This window comes from Trichoderma citrinoviride (assembly GCF_003025115.1).
Source record: "Trichoderma citrinoviride strain TUCIM 6016 unplaced genomic scaffold BBK36scaffold_11, whole genome shotgun sequence".
Classification (NCBI taxonomy): Eukaryota; Fungi; Ascomycota; class Sordariomycetes; order Hypocreales; family Hypocreaceae; genus Trichoderma; species Trichoderma citrinoviride.
In genome coordinates, this window is record NW_020194719.1 from 1,533,779 (window position 1) to 1,554,116 (window position 20,338).

At 56.6% G+C, this 20,338-nt stretch overlaps 6 protein-coding genes across 6 annotated transcripts; 3 read left to right on the top strand and 3 right to left on the bottom strand.

Moving 5' to 3' along the window:
* Positions 1-1,645: 1,645 nt before the first annotated feature.
* On the bottom strand, positions 1,646-2,440 carry BBK36DRAFT_1136148 (hypothetical protein). Its single transcript, XM_024892883.1, has 3 exons — positions 2,365-2,440; positions 2,090-2,307; positions 1,646-2,033 (listed from the first exon to the last, which is right to left on the bottom strand). Exons 1-3 carry the CDS (start codon positions 2,426-2,428, stop codon positions 2,007-2,009), a joined length of 309 nt encoding a protein of 102 aa, XP_024747807.1. The 5' UTR covers positions 2,429-2,440; the 3' UTR covers positions 1,646-2,006.
* Positions 2,441-3,021: 581 nt separating this feature from the next.
* BBK36DRAFT_1093266 (hypothetical protein) lies at positions 3,022-3,171 on the top strand (the record flags this gene model as incomplete). The annotated part of the gene is made up of 1 exon (XM_024889044.1): positions 3,022-3,171. A coding segment is annotated over one exon (150 nt), but the record flags the coding sequence as incomplete, so codon positions are not given.
* Positions 3,172-8,615: 5,444 nt separating this feature from the next.
* On the bottom strand, positions 8,616-9,549 carry BBK36DRAFT_169649 (hypothetical protein). The gene is given in 4 exon segments (XM_024897826.1): positions 8,616-8,640; positions 8,659-9,065; positions 9,152-9,302; positions 9,380-9,549. 3 exon segments carry the CDS (start codon positions 9,525-9,527, stop codon positions 8,690-8,692), a joined length of 675 nt encoding a protein of 224 aa, XP_024747809.1. The 5' UTR covers positions 9,528-9,549; the 3' UTR covers positions 8,616-8,640; positions 8,659-8,689.
* Positions 9,550-10,078: 529 nt separating this feature from the next.
* Positions 10,079-14,518, top strand: BBK36DRAFT_1171053 (hypothetical protein; the record flags this gene model as incomplete). The annotated part of the gene is made up of 18 exons (XM_024895522.1): positions 10,079-10,146; positions 10,220-10,331; positions 10,399-12,049; positions 12,086-12,216; positions 12,247-12,474; positions 12,508-12,597; positions 12,628-13,062; positions 13,099-13,230; positions 13,264-13,346; positions 13,383-13,428; positions 13,462-13,512; positions 13,543-13,695; positions 13,729-13,971; positions 14,011-14,066; positions 14,097-14,120; positions 14,160-14,238; positions 14,272-14,345; positions 14,440-14,518. The coding sequence occupies 18 exons, from the start codon at positions 10,079-10,081 to the stop codon at positions 14,516-14,518; spliced, it is 3,735 nt and encodes a 1,244-aa protein (XP_024747810.1).
* Positions 14,519-15,069: 551 nt separating this feature from the next.
* On the top strand, positions 15,070-16,189 carry BBK36DRAFT_1179683 (hypothetical protein; the record flags this gene model as incomplete). Its single annotated transcript, XM_024896181.1, has 2 exons — positions 15,070-15,849; positions 15,890-16,189. Exons 1-2 carry the CDS (start codon positions 15,121-15,123, stop codon positions 16,187-16,189), a joined length of 1,029 nt encoding a protein of 342 aa, XP_024747811.1. The 5' UTR covers positions 15,070-15,120.
* A 435-nt stretch (positions 16,190-16,624) lies between these two features.
* On the bottom strand, positions 16,625-19,541 carry BBK36DRAFT_41920 (purine and uridine phosphorylase; the record flags this gene model as incomplete). The annotated part of the gene is made up of 2 exons (XM_024898066.1): positions 16,625-18,492; positions 18,587-19,541. Coding segments are annotated over 2 exons (2,823 nt in total), but the record flags the coding sequence as incomplete, so codon positions are not given.
* Positions 19,542-20,338: the final 797 nt, after the last annotated feature.

A 20,338-nucleotide genomic window follows, 5' to 3' on the forward strand; every position in this document is an offset into this window, starting at 1 on the left:
CGGCTCCCTCGATCCCTATGTCGCTACCCCTTCTCTTCAGATATGCTGTTGGTCAAGCCGATTCACGCTCCGGTGCCGATGGATTTAGACTGGCTTTTACCAACAGCTAGCTTTTGTACGATATACGATTGGTGCACCCGTATGTCAAACGTTGGAAGAAAGGGAGAGCTTGTATAATGAGCAAAAGGAACTGCGCTTCTCTGGCCAGCCGTCGCAGCACCAGAGAAAGTGAAAGAGAGCCAGGCAGGATCCGAAAGATTGGGTCGGAGCAGATCAAATCGAAATGTCGGAGTGGCAGGGTGGCCCGGTAGTTTAAGTCGGGGCGGGGGGGGACTGAGAGCACAGCATGCAACCTCAGAATCCGGAAGCGTGGAGGGGCATCTGTCTCCCACACCGGTGGCAGCCCAATGCATGGGGGATGGGGGAGAGGGAGAAGAAGGGAGAAGGGCCAAGAGGCAATGGAATCACCGAGCAAGCAGCTTTGGGCGTCTGCAGCACTGCAACACTGCAACACATGCGGCACCACCAGCGGATGCCAGCGTGTCCGGCATACATTGTGCACATGCTGCTTTCATGCTGCTTTCCTGCTTCTGCTGCCTCTCTCGAGCCCGAGTCCCCGCCGGCGGTCGAGCAACATCCATCGGATGACCAGCGGCTGCATCGCCAGAGTTCCACCACGCGAGGGAGAGCCCGTCACCCCATTTGCGGTGGCGGGTGCGAGCCAGAGGAGGCTCGCAGCAGCGCCAGCAGCTCACAGCCTGCCACGAAAGCAAGCGTGTGTCGACCCGACGGTTTGCGGTGCATTGGGCCGGCACTTGCATGGAGCGATGCAGCAAAGCATGTTCATGTTCGTACAAGCACGCAGCCTCTGTCCCACCGAGCGAGGCCTGCGTCTGCACCAATTGGCTCGCTTGGGGTGGAGGCGTGATGCTGCCAACAGATTAGCTGCCGGCATCTGATTGAGCGGTGATGCTCGCGAGCCTTAGCCTGTGCGAGGATGTGGCTGGAGCTTGGGGTAGGTCATCGTCGACTGTCGAGTATGGGCGTTTGGACTAACAGCCTGCCGGTGTGTCTCTGTGGTAGTCTGTTAGCGATGCAAGGGAGGTCAAGGTGGAGGGAGGGCTGTGGCGAAGGAGCCGCAGAGCCGCCCTTGAGCCCTTGAGGCTGGTGCCAAATGGCGGAGTGGTGGAGAGCTAGGAAAGTAGAGCTTACTCACGGCCCGGGCCTCCGTCGACCGGCTCTGCCCCCAAACTTGGTGTTGTAGCAGCGCTTCTTGCAGCCATCGTCGCCAGCCCTCTTTTCTCTCTCTGGCTGTGCTCAAGTCTCAGACTTGGAGATGACGGAGGTCACTTCCGGGTTCCGGAGTCGTGAGGCTCCGCAAGCTTGGATTGATCCGAGCCGATTGCACACCGCCACCTCCACCGGATGCAGCCAATTTACTGCCAGCCATATTGGAGATGGGAGCCGCTTAGTCACGAACTTGTGAAACTGTAGAGATCGTGGAGAAGCGTGTCCGAGAGGCGATGAGAGGGTGCTGATTGAGATGCTCTTGATTCAAGGTGGAATGGAGTGACTTGACTTTGATTGGCACAAGAGAAAATTTGAAATAACCAAGAACGGAACACGCAGGTACGGCAAATTGATCGTTGTATTGATATTCTCAATTCATGGCATCGTGGCTTCATTGTTATTACGATGAATGAAAGCTCACGCAGTTGTATGATATCGCATTGTAGCTCTGCCGGCCACTACCCCGTCCACAATTACAAGTATGCGAGACCCTGTTCCGTTGAATTTCCGGCACCTGAAAGCAAATAGTACGCAACCCATTCCGTGCATTCGTACAACACCGTCCTGCCCAAAAGACTAAGAAATCGACATCACCAAGCCTGGGCCCCGAGGCGAGCGGCCGGCGGCCGTCATCCTCAGCCCAAGGCCTAATGAATCATTGCTGAAAGAACCACCATAATCATGATCCTGGATTTTCCACCACGGCTGAACCTAGCTTACGATGAGTCCTCCTCCTGGTCGGCCTGTCCAGGCGGGTCAGCTTGCATCTCATTACCGGCCAGTCGACTCAAAGACCTACGTTGTAAGCCTGCTTCTCATCCTCGTAGCGCTTCTTGTCGGCGGCAGCCTTGGCCTCATAGGGGGCACGCTGCTTGTCGTTGAGGGCCTTCCACCGCTCACCGAGAAGCTTGCCGACCTGGCCGAATGAGATGCCCGGGTTCTCCTCACGAACGTTCTCTCGCTGCTCGTTGGCGAAGAACATGTAGGCAGAGAGACCGCGCTTGGGAGCGTTGGGGTCTGCGTAAAGTCAGCCACAGATGCGTCTTTTGATGTGACATAGGACAATGAGCATACCCTTCTTAGTGCGCTTCTTGCCACCGTCCTTGGCACCACGCTTTCCTGCTGCGGCCTTGGGCATTTTGAATGTGTGAATTTCTAGATGAGTTGCGTTAGTCGCGATGAACAAAGACGTGCAAAAGCAGATAAAGTGATGTTCTAATGAGAAAAGAGCGACAAGTCGGGCGCAGCCACAATCCCGCAAATGGCAGCGACTAAGCTTGATCACAAAGGCAAAACAGACGACATGGCGAAAGTGGGATGTGGAGAGGAAGAGGCGGACAGGTAAAGCGATCAAGGTAGAGAGGTGGAGGGGTAGCTTCCGCGGTGCAGCTCGATGAGCTTGCCATGAGGTAGCAGGTGAGGCGATGGAGTGCCATTGTGGGTGGTTGCGCGGCGGAAACGAGATTTGAAGCTCAAAAAATGCAGCAAAGAGGCCATCTTCATACTTTGAAGAGGGTTTTTGTGCCTTTCGCCAACAAGCGTGGTTGCGATGTCGAGGTTCTTCACCTCTCAAAGCGACCGCTCGGGTCAGCGCGCAGCTGTGCTTTCGCTGGGATGCGCAGGCAAGCGAGGATGTGTGATGGGGAAGAGGCAGAGATGCAACCGAGTGCAGCGCGGCACTTTGGCAAAAATGCAGCTTCAGAGGCAGAAATGAGGCAATAAACGAAGGAAAAAACAGTCGGCACCAGCGAAACGAGCGCAATGCGGGCGGCAGACGACGTTGTTGCTGGTGACCTGGTGTTTGGCTGTGATGCAGGGCGACGGCGAGGTACTCACAAGATAGGCGCGTTGTGTTGCGACGAAGACGCGGGTGCTGTGGTTTGTATGGGAGGATTTTGTATGGGAGAATTTGTATGGGAGAGGGAGAAGGGGAGCGAGTCTGTATGGGGGGAGGGCCAAGCAGCCTTTTTACTATGGGCGAGTGATTGAGTGCGGGCTGCCGAGGGAACGCGCACACGCGCCAGACGGCCTAAAAAGCTACCACCCACACACCAGCGCTGTCCTTTGCCCACGCTCGCTCACACTTTTCTGCTCCCCTACTCCGTACTATGGAGGTACTCCTGGAGGGGTGACGGTTTCTGGCCTGGGCTGGGGGGGTACGCACTACGCCGAGTACCTGCACCGTGGGCGCGCCGGCGCTGGTCGCTGAGGTACCGACGGTACTGGGTACGGAGTGTGCTGGCTGGCTGGCTGGTCTTGGTGCTACTACGAGCTGCTGCTGCCATGGGGGTCGAGGTTGCGGATGGAGCACGCAGGACTGCTAGTACGGGTACAGAGACAGGTACACTCAGGTTCTGGTCGGGTCCGGAGCGCTGCAGCAGGCGGTTCCCTGGGGACGGTCTGGCTGGCACTGGGCGCACACTGGGCATCGCACACTGGGCTGCTGGGCTGCTGGGCGGCGCAGAGGTACTCGTACACACTGACGGGATGCGCCCAGTGGGTGAGTACCTGCGGCGGCGGCACGAGGTAACAGCGAGAGACGGCCGACTCAGCTGCCTTGGTTGATGTTCATGTTACGTCTGTATGTCGCTGTTGACTCGTATCCTTTCTCTTCTGCTTGTTTGTGAAATCTCATAGAACTTAGTACTGGTGACAGGTTGAATTTGCCTGGCATTGAAATTGCAATCGATGCTGACACCGCAAGCAGGACGCCAGGACACACAGCGGCTTATACTTCAGTATGGTATGGACTAATAATACACGTCAGGTCGATATCAACAGCTTCTTTCGCCCAGCAGATCGAATACCACAGTCCAACTTCACTCGCCTTCTCCTCTGCTTCCTGCCACTACCTACTTACTACTAGATAGCAGGTGGCACAAGTCAAGCCGATCAAACCAGTTGAAGCCACAAGTTAGCGTGCTCTCTCTCACCTGGCGATCCGGCAAGCCTCATGCGTCTATCTTCTCCTAGCTGAGCTCCCCAAGGCCTCGCTTTCGTCATGGATGCGGTGCAAGCTACGATAGCAGCGGCAGTCACAGGCGAGCGCTGCTTGGCCCGCTGATTGCGCAATACTGTACAGGTACGAGGCCTGCTTAGCCGTCCCTTCCCATGGACAGTACACGCCCTTTGTACCCCATCGTCCGCCGCGCAGCTCGCACGGTGTACTTGCCCCAGCGCCAGACCTCCGCCCATCCTTGGGGTGGCTGTACTTGTACTCCGTTCCTGCCTCGTACTCCGTACGTACCTTACCAACGACGGGAGCGTCTCACCGGAGCGAACCCACCACTGATTGCTCGAGCTTGGCTTGCTCTTGCCTCCCTGCACCTGCACCTGCCTGCACCTGCCTGCTCTATGGCTGAAGGAAGGAGCGATACCAAGACCTAGAGTTTCTCCATTGATATCTCATTTATTTGCTCACGCCAACAAAAAAGGAGGTGTTTTTTGGATCCTGGCTTTTGATGCTGCTACCTTATTCATACTCCTACCGTAATACTGACTCCTACGACAAGATTACAATGGCAAGTCTACCTTATGCTACTGACACCCTCCTCCAAGCTCTTTGTACTCTGGCGGTGCCACACCTCGATGACATTGCCCGCAGTGCTATCGAGTAGTACCTCGTACTAAGAAGGGCACCCATGTACTTTGTTTTTGCCGGTTGCGCTGCGAGGGCGAGGGCGAGTGCAAACAACTCAGAGACATCCCATCAGACAGCCAATTCCGGCAGTAGCACGCAGTCTGGAGTGCCATTCGCAATAGGCTGGTCTGCAAAGTGCGGAGTTACCACATGAAAAAAGACATTGTGGCTTGCCCATGCCATGGGTGGACGGACTTTCGCTCTCGCTCGCGCCTCCAAGACAAACGGCCTCTCCCATGCTTGCTACTACTACTGACGAGATAGACCGTATGGCACTCAATCCAAGCACTGCAGCGCTTGTCGAGTTTCGCACTTCTTACCAGGTTCTTACTAGGTACTTTGCGATAGTGCGTTAATATCGCATGCAGCTCCCTTTTCTTCGCCAGCGCGTGGATGCGCTCGCTGCTGTGGTACCGGTACCTGTGCATACCGTCGATGTTGCTGCCGTATCGGCTTACTGTGAGTCTCAAGTCGGCTCAGCCTGGGACGCAATTGGTGTTTTGGTACGAGAGCGCGGACGAGGCATGGCATGGAGCAAAGGTACCAGCTGGTATTACGGAGTGCTGGCAGATTGCCATTTGCGCCTAGCAAGGTTGAGTCCAAGGCCAATGGGCATGTACGTGACCAGTTGCATACGCTTCTTGACTTCCGTGCGGAAATTGAGACGGCCGTGTTTCCATCACTGGTAGTACTTTTCGCGACTTGACTGGGTCGAGTACACCGTCGAAGGAAGCCGTGGAAATTGCTATGGGTGGCCCAGCCAGGCAGCTTCTCACCTCTCGCTCCTCACTGCAACACACGCTCGCATTGGCGTGCCAGAGAGTTGCGCCGACTGCTGCCAGTAGCTGTTAGCGTGGAGCATCTGCCTTTCCCCTCACACTGGTCTCACGACTTGAACCGGGGCGGGCTGGTTGTGTTTGCCCTTTGCCACATGTGCGGCAAGCTTTTGGGCAAGGTATGGGAAGGAGTCGACGATCTTTGTTGAGATGGTATGCTCGAGTCGCCCTATTACTCGCACGCGGAACAGAGCAAGCCGCTTGCCGCTTGCTTGTGTTGAGGCAGCTAGTTGGCCGGTACTCCGTATTGGGGGCGAATTGCTCGATGCCCCCAGTCGGGCCTTGAGTCTTCTCGAAGCATTGCTGAAGCAAAATGCGCCAAACAGGCGTGCGGAGAGCTGACCATTGCCATCGGCACCACTCGCTCTGTTGTCGCTGATTGCTCCATCGGCCGTTCCGTGCTAATCAGTGTTACCGCTATCAAGTGCGCTTCGGCAAGAACTTGGTTGCTTGGGTACTCCGTACGTGGCAGAACGTTGACCACCAAGCTTGTCCAGACCCGCGGTGCATACAGGCAGACCTTCTCATCTGCGGTACCTGATTGAGCCCCAAAGACAAGGCCAGACAAGGCCCCCTTCGTGCTACTGGATCGACTGACTAACCTCTTGCAGGGGTATTGCTCGATGGGAGAGATGGAGATGTCAAGATGCTCAGGTAACAAGATTCATCCTTTTTTCCCTTTGAGCATCATCCCGAATATGCATAACGAGCCATATCAAGAACAGCCACTTCTTACCAATGTCGCGGATAGACTGCTTACTGCTGGCCGCTTCCTGTTGCAAGATGGAGCGGCGGAGAGTTCGGAGGGTCGTGCCACTGCAGGCTAAAAAGGTAGAGCTGCCATGGAAAGGGTGTACTTGTAGTGGCGCATGACGAAATGTACCGTCATACGACTTTTGCAAGTACTGGTACTTCGCCCTTGGTACCTTACCCTCCCAGCGGCAACAGAAAGCGCGAGAACAGGCAGTCTTCACAGATGTTGGCAATCAATCAGGCCTTGCTTTTCCTCACTGTTGCCAGTCATACGCAAGCCGCGCTACCTGTACTTCGTACTGATAGGCGATGGACCGAAGCAGTATCAGCTCGGGCTTGTTAAGCGGGAAAGTAATACGGGCAAAGCAGCTGACGAGTCCAGCTGGCTTAACACGAAGAGGATCAGTTGAGAGCGGTACACCATATGGAGAAGTTGCTGTCACTGCCACAGCAGACGGCTACTGTGACGTTGGAGTCGAATGTGTTTTTCGAGTCAGTACGACAAACAGCAGCCACGCCGAGTTACGAAAGTACGTGGACTCCAAGTGGCAACAAAACGCATTCGTTCAGGCGAGTACCCGTACAACTACGCCCGTAAACACAAGAGCGTCTCATATCGGCGTCTGTCGCGTTGGGCATTTCTCGGGACCGCATGCGTACAGACTATATCGAGCAGAGCAGAGCACCAAGGTACCATACGAGTACAGCGGCTGGCCAGCCATTCCGACTCCTGCAGCATTCCGAGGGGAGATGAACAAGTTGCTTGTTGTTAGTACCTTGCAAGCAAAAGCAGTGAAGGGCATATTGGGCATCGGCGCGAAGAGCCAGGTTTACATGCAGATTGTACCTTGAAATCATCGCTTACCGGCGTCGAGGTCATGCGCTCTGCAGCTTGTGCCTTTTACAGGCAGCTCCCGAGACGAGTCGAGACGAGACTTGGCTGCATGTGCCAGGTACCACCGAGTACCGTATCGGCAAGGGAACGTTGGGTGCGGCCACATCGTAACCGTACCGTACAAGTATGCGACGCAGCGCTCTCCCCGACATTTCCCACCAGGAGGAGCCCAGATGCCTGTCGCGCAGAGGAGCCGTCTCGCAGTGGAAGCCACAAGTAGCTCCCCGACCAGCCAGATACTGTGCGGTACATGCGTCGACCCTGTCGCCGGCGCGCGCTGCTTTTTCTGGTGCTTGTCGCACTCCCCACGCACGCCTCTGCGAAAATTCTTGGGTGACTGATCAGACAATGCCCGCTCCACTCTATCGACGCCTCTTTTTGCGTGAGGTGGAATCAACACATGCCGCCGACAACAACGCGCTGCGTGCACCTGATGAGGTCAATGGACAGAGCAGAATTCAAATTTGTTGCGTGTAGAGCAATATCAGACTTCCAAGGACGAACTCGGCATCAAATCGCATCTCGCCTTCCAGCCCTCGCTGTTGAAAGATGTCCCAGAGCCGTTGAGGGACAAGCAAAGCACCTCTGCAGGTGTTCATCACGTGGCTGCCATCAGCTCGGCGGGTGGTCATAGCTCCCTGAATCCCTTCTCTGCGGCACGCAAGGAACAAGGCACGAAGCGTTTGTATTGGCTCTCGAGGGCTCCCAATTTCACTCTGAGGCTCCATCGTGCTCCATCCTCGAGGCTTGTTTTTCTCCCTCTGTCTCTTTGCCCCTGGCGTCAATTTTTTTTCCCTACGGTCTGGTCAGCTGCGCGCACAGAGCTCTTCTGATCTTGCGCAGTGCTGGGCCCAGCCACTGATTAGTCATGCGTATATAAGGTCAGGGCTCTTCACCACACCTGTTTCCTTTCATATTTCGTCTCACGCGTAAAGAGGCGCGTCCCAATGGAAGACGCGCTTGTGAATGAGAAGGTGTTGAGCACTGCTGGCCATGGCGGTGACGAGTGTCTTCGTTCTTGTGACATCGTACTTGTATGAAGGTATCTTGTAGTGGATCTACGGGTTCGTCTGACACGCATCGACCCAACTGCCTCCTGCAGTCTGATGACCAGGCCCAAACTGTCCCGAGGATGCAGTCCCTTACCAGTAGGCATCGGCCAGCAACCTGCGTGACTGGAAGTCGAGAGCAGCTTCTCGAGATGCTGGGCCCCTTGGCGGGATACATGTTATGAAAGTGTTGACGACACTGAGCTTTCCAGCAGCCGGTCGGCATCTAGTCTTCATCCTCAGGATCTAATACGATGTTGCGCAACTCCTCATCCGCAGCCCAGTCAACGCCACTACCGGCAACGATGCCACTGGCTACGCCCTTCATAACCTTCCACCGCTGCCTGCTGGCCTTGACCTCTCTTGTCAACTTGTCCATCTCCCGCTGGACGTCGGGGTTGTCCAGGCGGACGGCCTTGCGCTGCTTGGCCTGCTCCGCGAGCTCGAACACCTGTGCCGTAAGCTTGACGTTGTCGCGGCATACGCGTATACTCTGCACCTGGACGCTGGTCAGGTCCCGGCGGAGCTTTGTCATGCTGTCTGCATGCTTGGCTACCGAGATGGAGGTTTCATCTCTCTGCTGTATGTAAGGAAAGAGATCTCTGTGTATAAACTCGGGGTTAGCTGGGGGGTTTTAAGCATTGAGACTCAGCTGAGTTTGTCTTTTGTTCTGTTGATGAATACGTGCCGCTCTATTGGGTTTGCTTGCGTGCCGCTGTGGACGGCCTTGAGGATGGGATTTGCGACCATGACGGCTTCGATTGCGTCGTTGCGTAGTCTGTACCTTGCTCTTGCTGTAAGAAGAGCATTTTGCGCCGCTGTGACGTCCTCATCATCATCTTTGATACCTGCAGAGCCGGATGAGCACAATCACGATAACTTCCCCACGATATGCGCTTGGCATGTGATTTCTTACCGGCTTGCTGCGCGTTGATAATGGCGATTTCGAGCCGCAGCTCCTGCAGCCTGTCGTACAGCTCCAGCACCTTGGTCTCGTCTTCCGAGAGGGGCAGACGCGATTCACCGCCGTCTACACCGGTCATGGCCTCGTCGGCTTCACTCATTGTGTTTGCTGGCGGCGGTCTGCCTGCCCTGGAAGTCGCTGCAATGGCGGGCGCTGATTTGTTCGAATGGAGTGACTTGAGTCGGACGGTTCGGTTCGAGCTCGTTCTATTTTTGAGTTTCGATGCCCTCTGGACAAGCGATGGGAGGATGAGCGAGAGCCTTTGGTTAGCTTTCAAGGGTGCTTGTGGCGTCGCGCGATGCCTTTCGATTTGTACCAGAAGGCAAGCCACAGGTGGTTCCGGCTTATCTAATGCGCCAGGAGGACGGATGCGCAACTGCTACAAAAAGTCACAAGGCACCGGTCACACTACCTGACGTGACCGAGTTGCATGTGTCGCTGATAAGGCAGGGCATCACCGGCATCTGATTTTCTTTGGGTTGGCAGCCCCTGTGCCGCGCCGACAGAAGTGCTCTGACTTCTCCTCTTTCTGTTGTTCTGTACATCACGACCTTGGCTGTTGGCTTGCTGCCGTCTGACTACGATTACGCCTTGAATTACCGCCTCGTATGAGCCCAGCGCCGCTCTGTGCTTGACGGGAGATGTCTTGGGATGGCTACACAGGTGTTGATTGCCCATACGGGCCAGCGGCTGGAAGTCGATACCGCGCAGTTCGCCAGGTAACTTTGCTCTCTCGTGCCGTCTTGTTTTCGTCGTGTCCGCGGCGCATGGGCTGAGTGGTGTTGCAAACAGTCTTGACGACCTGCGATCGTGGGTGGCTCGGAATAGCGCCGTTTCGCTGCAGCACATTGTTGCCTTGACGCCCCAGGGCCGCAGCGTGAAATGGGCGAGTCTACACGCAGAGGTATGTGATGATCAGGCATTCGGCCGGATAAGGAGAAGGAGAAGATATCGCGACTGACCTCCTTCAGAAGGAGATATACATCTACGACATCCGCGTCACGCAGCCGTCCTCTGCCGGGAGTGCGTCATCACTCATATCGGAGGCCGCGCCGCCTCGCCGCCCGTCCATCCCCAACGCCCCGAACTCGATCGACGATGTCCAAGCGATCAAGTCATGGCAGGAGCTCTGCAGGGAGCGCCGCACCTGGGCGACGCGCATCATGGACGACTGCGCCCAATTGAACGCCGCCGCGCAGGCCCGATACGACGAGATTGACGTGATGATCCGATGCCTCGACGCCGCCGTCACGAACGTCGAGATCAGTGTCAAGCAGATTGAGCCAAAGTACAACGACTTGAAGAAATGGGTGACGCCGGCCTTGGCGGAGCACGAGCAGCTGGTTTCCTCGTGGGAGCGTTATCTCGACCTGGCAAAGAGCATACCGATATCGCCAGCCTTGGTCAAGTTCATGACCCGTGGACAGGTGAACAAGGCCAATCCTACGCTGGAAGACCTGATCGAGCAAGAGACGGCCAACAAGGCTGGCAAGCTGGCTCCTACAGCCCATCGAAGGTTCAGCCAAAAGGCCAGCGAGCTGGACGGAGCGGCGACCCAGATGTACCAGGCGCTGGAAGCACTCGTTGGGGAGTTCAACAACTTGATGAATCGGTCGGTCTTGGGCCACAGCACCGATTCTTCGCAGCTGATGGAAGATATCGAGGTGGTGGTTAAGCAGATCGACTCGGACTATCGTACATCGCTCACCTACGGCAACACGCAGCGAGATCTGGCTCAGGCTTCCAAAACGGCGTCGATTCACACCGAAAGGCTGGTTCCGACTCTGCGGAAGCGTGCAAAGGAGATGGACGAGATGGCCCAGTACGCCACGCAGGCACGAAATACCATTGCGGCAGACTCAGTGAACTTTATGCGAAACATTACCGAAATCACCACCCTGCACAGCAGCGTCAGGAATCAAATCAACGTCTTGAACCAGTCCGAAGACGATATGACTACCTTTGACTATCTGCGGCTCATCCAGCAGCTGCCGTACATGTACGCCTCTTTCATGGTCGAGGCTATTCGTCGACGCGAGTGGATCGACAAGATCAAGACCGACTCATCGACCCTCGCCAATGAGATGGCCCTGTTCCAGGATGAAGAGTCCAAGCGCCGCAAGAAGTGGCAGAAGATGGTTGGCAGCATGTACGGGCCTGGCCTTGACACCAACGTCATGGGGCTCGAGGTCAACCTCCGCGGCGAAGACCTGTCCTGGCCTGCCATTGGAAAATCCGAGCTGGAAGAATTCCTCCAGTTGCTGCAGGAGCGAAATGTAGACCAAGATATTGTTGACGATGTCGCGAAGCTGCTCCAAGAGCTCACCACCCCGACTAAGCAGCAGGCCAAGAGGCTCAAGGCATTTAAGAACGGCAGCGTGCACGAGGCGGCGTTGGGAAGAAGCGGGCTCATGATCCGCGGCGACGAAGATCTCATCGCCTCCCTGCAGGACGAGAAGCTCAGGCTGGAAAATAAGCTCAAGACAGCCGACAGCAGGGTGCGCCGCCTTGAGGATCTCTTGCACCGTCAGAGCCAAGCCTCGCGCCCCGGCAATCTGTTTGCGCTGCCGGGGGCGAACGGACACTCGAGGCATAATTCCATCTCGTCGATCAAGTCGGCTCGTGTGGACGAACGACAGCCACTGTCAGACGGGACAGAGCAGCTCTCGCAGCGGATAGCGCAGCTGGAGAACGAGCTTCGCGAGGAAAAGAAGCGCTCGGCAGAGCTCCAGAAAGACCTCGATAATCGCGTCAACGAGCGAGATGACATGAAGGATAGAATCGAAGAAGTCAACTCGACGAAGAAGGATCTTTTGGAGAATATGGAAGCTTTGAAACGGGAATTCATGGACGAGAGGATATCTCTGGAGAACGAGATCAAGACGCTCAAGGCTCGACTGGAAGATACGGAAGAAGAGATGGACCACTTTGGAGAGTCTCGAGAGAACGAAAAGGCTACTTTTGACGAGAAGATTCAAGCTCTCGAGGCGGAAATTGAGCAGCTCAACAAGGAACGAAAGGATGATATGCTCAAGTCCCAGGGCCAGGTCGAGTTCTTGCGCAAGGAAACGCAGATGCAGAGGGATCAGCTCGACGCTTCCGAACGACGGCTGCGCACGCTGCGGGAAGAGGCCCGGGTTACAACCAAGAAGCTCGAGTCGGTAGAAGAGGTTGCAGAGTCCCGACTCGAGTGGCTGAAGAAGCTGCATAACGAGCTATCGCCCGACACCGCCATGCCTACTGACGAGGCAGACTTGGGCGAGGCTCTCCTCTCCAACGCCGCTGATTTCGTAGAAAAGCTGCGTAACTCGAGCAGCGACACATCGATTTTGCGTTCGGAGCTTGACAAGGCCCTCAGCGCCGCCAAGGAGCTCCGAGCCGAACTGACGCAGATGAAGGACAACCTCGCCTCGCAGGAGATGTCTACGATGCATGCTCGTGAGAACCTTGCCGAGGAAAAGGCCAAGGTTTCGGCTCTGGAACGCGAAGTGGCCGAGAGCAGGGAGGAGCTGAACCAACTCCGCAGCCGGCTGTCCGATGGCGAGACCGGATCCGAGACGCTCCGCAAGAAGCTTGAAAGGGAGGAGAAGAAGGTGACGGAGCTTTCAGAAGAGGTTGCGTGGCGGCAATCCCAAGTCGGTAGCCTCGAAGAAGAGGCCCGACTCTTCAAGCAGAGATTCGAAGACGTCCAGTCGAAGCTCTCGGCCCTCACGGCGCAATACGAAGCGCGTGACGGGCGGACCAAGGACCTCACCCAGAGGCTCTACTCTCAGAATGACCGTCTCACCAGGCTCCTCGAACGCGTGGGGTACGCCATTAGCCGGGACGCGGGCCAGATGGTCATCACGAGGGTGTCTCGTTCCGACAAGCTTGCTGCGAATCCCAACGATTCTTCGGATCCTGGCTCTTCGATCCGCCGGTCACTCAGCCTGGGCGGCCGTGCCATGACTGACAGCGCTGATCTGGAGCTCCTCTACTGGGTCAACAACTCCGACCCCTCTGTCGAGGACGAGAAGTACCAGGCGTTCATGGAGAAGCTGGGCTCCTTCGATACCGACTTGTTCTCCGACACCATCTACCACAGGGTCAAGGAGGCGGAGCACAAGGCACGAAAGTGGCAGCGGGAGGCTAGATCGTACAGAGACCGGGCGCACAGCTTACAAAAGGACTCTCATAACAAGATTGCGTTTAGGAACTTCAAAGAAGGCGACCTGGCGCTTTTCCTGCCCACCCGCAACCAGCAAGCCGGAGCCTGGGCTGCCTTTAACGTGGGATTCCCACACTACTTCCTCCGGGAGCAGGATGGCCATCGGCTGCGTCACCGCGAGTGGCTTGTTGCTCGCATCTCTAAAATCCAGGAGCGTGTCGTGGATCTCTCCAAGAGCCTGCAGCCGAGCAACGAAACCGACTCCAATGACGAGGACAACGACAACCCCTTCCAGCTGTCGGACGGCCTGCGATGGTATCTCATAGACGCTCAAGAGGACAAGGCAGGGGCGCCGGCAACGCCAGGGATGGGTAAATCAACCGTTGCGGCCAATAACGTCGAGGCTACGGCTAATATTCAGTCCCACGCAGCCAAGGGCAAAGGGAGGAGCCGGGACAGCATCACTAGCATCGAAGGCATCAACAAGACGCTGTCCAAGAGCCTGGAGAGCCGCCGGAGCAGCTCGGCGTCTAAGAAGGCCCTGCCGTTCCACATCGCTGGCGGAACGGCACTGCTGAAGAACAGCGCGCTGGCGAGCGAGACCAACTCTCTCCGTGCCGCTGCGCCCGAAACGCCGACGGCGACCAGCCCGGTCCAGGGCAGCGTGCTGAGCGCTGCCAATACTGAGGGCGGGCAGCGAGGCGAGTCGTCTTCGCAGGACAAGTCGGGAAAGGACCCCGAGGTACGAGCCGTTGACTCTCTACTTGGGCCGTAGGTCACTGATCGGTTCGTGACAGCAGCCGCAGCCGCAGCCTCAGCCGCACGGTCTCCAACGGCGCAAGAGCTCTATTGCTGCCAGCCCCAGCCCACTGAGGACCTCTGTCTTGTGGGACCAACTCTGGAGCCTGGACTTTAGCTATGAGAGCGCGCCCAAGAAGCGGTGATGGTCACAGGTGTGGGTATAGGAGTACACAGAATGGAGTTGTGCGATGGAGGGAAGGGTCATGGACGGCGTTTGAGCGGTGGAATGGGACACCCGCGCCGTTGTAGCATATTTATCGTTTCATTCGGGACTATGATCGCTGGGAGATTTATTTCATTGTACGGCGTTTGGGGGATCTCTGAAAGGTTTGGCAGCTGCCTATAGATTTTCATTTGATAACAATTCTGACTTTGGGGGGGTTAATGGTAGATTGCACTAGACAGCGTGACGTAGACAACATGGCCTAGGATGCCGTATATAATCTCAGCTGGGTGGTAGCTCTCATGATGCAATTTGCTTGCGGTGATGGCTGTGGTATAAGATAAGGGAACAAGTCAAACTGTTGTTGAGGCATAAACCAGAGTGGAGTTGGCGCTGTATGTACAGTACGTACCTCTGGGCCTAACTTCAGCCGACGTCAAACGAAGCACAAGCCGACCTTGGCCAAGAAACCACAACTTTGTATCACAGCTTCACGTTCTTCGCCAGCTCAAGCATCTCGAAAAGTCCCCGTTACGACTTGTCCTGTTCTTTGCTAAACATGTGACAGCCATTTTGCAGCTGATGGAGCTTCTTCACTCCCCTCCACGCCCCGCCAACTCGGCAGACAAGACGCCGTCACCGAACCACCCTACGCCTCCATCTCCCACATCGTCACCAGCACTCCCGCCCGAGCTGCTGCTCCTCGTCGTCGACGCCGTCCTGCCGCCGAACCCGCAGCAGCTGCTGCCGGCCTCGCACCCGGCGACCAAGACGCTGCTGGCGCTGACGAGGGTATCGCGGGCGACGTACGCGCGCGCGACGCGGCTGCTGCGGCAGCGGTGCGTGTTCGTCGACTCGGCGCGGCGGCTGGCGGACGTGCTGCTGTGCGTGCCGCGGCTGGTGCCGGCCTTGCCGCCGGTGCTGTCGCTGCGGCACATGACGGCGCTGTACCTGGCGCCGTTTGGGGCGTCGCTGGACGACCTGCCGACGGCGGCGTGGGTGCGGGAGCTGTTCTGCGAGGTGTGCGAGACGCTGCGGCGGCTGGTGGTGCAGATGCCGTTTGGCAGCCTGGACCCGCTCGACGACGGGCACCTGGGCGTGCGGCGGACGCTGCGGGAGGGCTTCGAGCAGCTGCACCGGCTGGAGGAGTTTGCGTGCCTGGGGAGCTATCCGGCGCTGAGCGTTCCGGAGGGCAACACGGACGTGTGGCGGCTGTGGCCGAGCTTGCGGCGGCTGGTGCTGTTCGGGGTGCCGATGGACAGCCACTGGCTGTGGTGGGACATTGCGACGCTGCCGCTGCTGGAGCACGTCGTGCTCGCGCGCCCGACGGCTGGACGCGGTGAACATCAAGGACGAGTATTTCCACAAGCTGCCGCGGGACGATGCGCGGCTGGGGCGGGACATCAAGGTCGTGCTGATGGATCTGGTGTATGACCTGGGCGTGGTGCGGACGGAGCGGTGGGGGGAGATTGATCCGGAGGAGAAGATGACGGTGGAGGTGTTTGAGGTGCCGCTGCCGTTCTACGGGGACGAGACGCCGCTTCAGCTTGTGACGGAGTGGGCGAGGAGGGGGGCTTTGGATGGGAGTGTTTGGAGGTTGGATGGGACGAAGGTTAGGGGGGAGGGGGGTGGGACGACAGGAGGGGACTGATGAAGCGATGCGGTTGATTTACAAGTATTATGTTGACTAGAGCAGCTATAACATATCGTATATACATCTCATGAGCATCTTGGTTTTTACAGTCACATTCGTTTCAGCCATCTGGACTCGTCATGGTGCCATCCAGTCGCTGTCATCTCCGGTGTCCGCCCCAGCCTCTATCAAGAGCTTTACCAGGTTCCAATTTTCATTAAGCCTCGCCATCTTCAGTGCCGTATTCCCATAGTAATCTACAGCATTGACGTCAGAGCCTTTCTCAATGAGGATTCTGGCCAACTCCTCGCGATCAAATCGAACTGCAATCAGCAGGGCTGTCTGGCCGTCGGAGTCCCTCGCAGTAACACTTGCACCAGCCTCAATAAGCAGCTTCGCAATCGTTTCATGGCCATGGGACAGCGACAACAGCAGTGCCGTGTTGCCATTACGATCTCTTGCGTCGATTGATGCGCCCAGCTTGAGGAGCTGCCGAACCGTGGTTCCCTTGTTGTTGGTGACGAGCCAGTGGAGAGGCGTTTGGCTTCTGGTGATGGCATATTGGACTTCATATCTCATGGTGCCCATGAGTTCTTCTTCTTCTTCTTCTTCTTTGTTGGCGGGGGATGCGTCCCATCCCAAAAGAGCACGGACGGCGTCTCTGTGTTTGTAGATTAACGCGGCGAAAAGGGGGTATCGAAATTGTCCTCCCGGGACGTCGAGATGGGAGGCTGGGAGAGGCCATAATGTACGGATCAGGTTGGAGAGTCCTTCTGCGGCAAGGATGTAGATGAGGCTTGGGTCTGACGAGCTCGGAAGCAGGTTGTACTCTGCTACGATGAAGGCGCTGAGGGTGATGAAGTGTTTAATGTGCAACTGAGAGACGAATTTGTTCTGGGGAATTTCGCGCGCGGCCATGTTTGCGTGGTAGAGCATGTGCGAGATGGCATATTCGAGAAAGGGGAACTTTCTCTCTGTCGCTCGTTTTCCTCCGAGGAGAATCTTCTCTACCGCGGAATCATATGGCGCACCGAGCTTGAAGTACGAGTGGCAGCACTGCTTGAGGGTGTTGTGGCTGGAGGCTTCGATGTTGGTGCTCAGGTCGGGCCAGAGCTCGAGAAGGCCCCTGTCTTTGAGGAGGAAGTCTGGGATGGACTCGTGGATGAACTGGACCGTGGGGTGGGTGGACTTTGTCACTTCGGCGAGGCCCTTTGATGAGCTGATGACGAACTTTTCGAGTATGTCGCTGGTCAGGTGGGAGACGTCGCATTCGGAGAGGGCATCGTCTGGGGATGCTGACAGGAGGGCGATGTAGAACTCTTTGGGTCTGAGGGGGCGTTTCGCGTAGAGGATCCATTGGATGCAGAGCAGGAGCTCTTGCATGTTGTCGTCGTCTCTCCGGAGGATGTTCTTGAAGAGATCGCTGAGCCCGACGGGGAGTTCCTGGAGTCGTTTGCGCACAGCAAAGATTCGGCCTCGATCGAATTCCGCATTCAGTATGCCGACTACAAGGACAACCCACATGAAGACCCCTGCTGCTTTGTGCAGGATCTGTGCCTGGACGTCGCCGAAGCGATCGGGGCTGGGCTTGAATCTGCTTTTGACGTACCGCTCCATGTCCTGGCTGTGCCCCTGTTGGTCCTCGAGGGTGAGTCGGAGAGCGTGCTCGATGGAGATGTAGGGATAATGACGGCTAGAGAAGCAGATTCGGAGCTGGATGCCGCGCTTGATTGCTTCGCGGCCGAGGTCCTCAAAGTAGCTTACCATGTCGCGAACTTGCTGCTCGTCACACTCGTCGAGGGCGTCGATGAAGCAGGTCAGGGTGCGTGTGTTGTTGAGCAGGAGGACGGCGTTGCGGAAGAGCTTGCGGATGATGTTTGTTGGAGGACACGTGTGTTTGTCCTCGGGGATGAGGGTGAAGTCGTCAAAGACGGATCGGAGGTCGGGGAAGGTTTGCAGGAGCTGGAAGAGGAGGGAGCGGTACATGCCCGTTGTGGACTTTTCGAGGAGTTCGCCCCGGGCGTTGAAGAAGAAGGAGATTATGGCGGAGGAGGAGGCGGAGTCGTCTTGGACTTGTTGTTTGAGGTGGGTGTAGAGGAACTTCATGATGGTGGATTTGCCGGCTCCTGGCTTTCCCGCGAGCCAGAGGATGCCGTAATGCGTGGACAGCCCTTTGGTGTTGAGCCAGGCTAGGTAGGTGGGATGTTCGAGGAACCAGCTGCATGTCTCTTCGTGGGCGGCCTCGATGTTGGACTGGCGAGAGCCGAGTTGGTCGAAGCGGAGGGAGTTGAGGAGCTCCTTTTTGCGAATTGTGAAGTCGTCTTGGCCTTTGGATGCAGCGTCTGGGAGATGGATTAGACGATGCATATACAAAGTGAGATAAATTGTCTGTATAAAGAGTTTGTTTGAGCTGACCTGTGTTTGTGACGTGCAGAGCGTCTCCCGATATATAGTGGATCGTCTCGAAGGATGGCATCTCTTCCAACAACTCCTTTGCATATGCTGCTGCTGCCGCCGCGGCGTACTCTTGCCATTGCTTGTTCTTGTGAGAATCTGCATAATCACAGATACCTCGAACGACCAAGCATGGAAAGTAGTCCATCAAGCCGGCCGCCTCCATCTCGAAGCAGATCACATCAAACGCTTGGGCAATCTTGTCTCGGCTCTCCGCATGCTTCATGACTTGATTGCCAGAAGCTATGCCACCATGGTGAATCATCGGGTCACGATTCAACCGTGGAGGGCGAGCGACCAGATTGACCTCGCTGCATGTGCTGCAGTCAAACGCGCCCAGGACATGCTCATACGCGGCCCGGAAGAGGCGATCCGGCGAAGTTGGATAAGCGTACTTGGTCATCCCGGGGTGCCTGTGGTGCATCTCCTGTAGAATAGCCGGTACTCTGCTGGGCTTCATCTCATGAATCGCGCGGAGGCTGGAGACGTGCGTCGAATGGTCTGGCGGAGTGATCCTCGGGATGCCCGTCGGCAACGTTTCGCCGCCTCCAACCACCTTGCCCAGGTCATACTGCATGATCCGGCAGCCGACGACCACATCGCCGAGCCGGACGTCGGTGTTCTGGCTGGGGACGCCGCCTCCGATGCCGACCATCAGCCGGATGCGAATGGAGGGGAAGCTCCTGTTCATGTTGCTTGCGACGTTGGCGGCGTTATTGGTGCCGTACTGGCCCACGGGGAGACAGGCCATGACGATGTTGTGCGGGCCAATGCTGCCCAGGATGTAGGCGTTGCTGTCCTTGGCGCCCATGGGCAGCGGCTTGTGGACGCAGTCGAGCATGGCGCGGGCGGCGGCCATTTCGATGTGGAGGGCGCAGATCCAGCCGACGGTGTAGTCGCTGTGCTGCAGCGTCGGGGCGCCGGAGGGGTGGGCGAGGAGGTCATTGCTGAGGGAGGCTCTGATGTGGGTGATGCCTTGGTGTTGGGGAGGGGACATGCCCGCCATGGTGGTGGTGAGGCGGTGTTTACGTGTAAGGACATACTATATGTGAGGATACTATGCTGAGCCTCATTATTAGAGCATCGTTGAGACTGTGAATGAGGTGAGATGTATCCTCAAAATGTGCTGCCGGTCAGTGACGATGCTCGTTTGATCGTGTTAGTTGAGCGGAGCGGAGTCTGCCTTCTCCCACTCTTGCGGCTATTGCTGTGCTTTGACAATCGGCATAGTCAGCCTCAGAGTGGAGAGCAGTTTCAGTCTTGCATGTCATTTCTTCCAATTAAAAAGAGCCAAAGAGATGCATGTCGCGATTGTACCGCCGCCCGGCTTGGTGGGAGAGGCTTCACGTGCCGCTTTGGAGGGGCATGTGTGATCCTCGTCGTGGAAATCGTCAAGTTTTTCATTTTTTTAACGAAGATGCTCGAATTGAACGACTATCGGTTATATAAGATACAACGAGAAGGAACAATTGTGATGGGTGGCCATGAATTAGAAAGGCGGCTGAGATAAGAAACGTATGTAAACATACCTCAGTGTTGAAGTCTTCTCGTACATGTGCTGTCGGAATCGGGCATAAACGCAAAGGAGAAGTTCTGATGGACATTCTTGGGAAGATCAGCTCACATATTTGTTAAGCAGGCAGCCGGATATTGAAACACCAATACCCCCCGACGACAACTCGGGCAGCCCATCTCGCGGGAGAGGCACGACGG

Excerpts from the sequence above, each read along its gene's own strand:
- BBK36DRAFT_169649 (XM_024897826.1), bottom strand. The coding sequence starts at position 9,527 with ATGAGTGAAGCCGACGAGGCCATGACCGGTGTAGACGGCGGTGAATCG. Across the intron at positions 9,303-9,379 it reads TATCAACGCGCAGCAAGCCG|ATGATGATGAGGACGTCACA; the intron begins GTAAGAAATCAC and ends CAGGTATCAAAG. Across the intron at positions 9,066-9,151 it reads CAAGCAAACCCAATAGAGCG|AGATCTCTTTCCTTACATAC; the intron begins GCACGTATTCAT and ends GTTTATACACAG.
- BBK36DRAFT_1136148 (XM_024892883.1), bottom strand. The coding sequence starts at position 2,428 with ATGCCCAAGGCCGCAGCAGGAAAGCGTGGTGCCAAGGACGGTGGCAAG. Across the intron at positions 2,308-2,364 it reads CAAGAAGCGCACTAAGAAGG|ACCCCAACGCTCCCAAGCGC; the intron begins GTATGCTCATTG and ends GACTTTACGCAG. Across the intron at positions 2,034-2,089 it reads ATGAGAAGCAGGCTTACAAC|GCCGACCAGGAGGAGGACTC; the intron begins GTAGGTCTTTGA and ends CCGCCTGGACAG.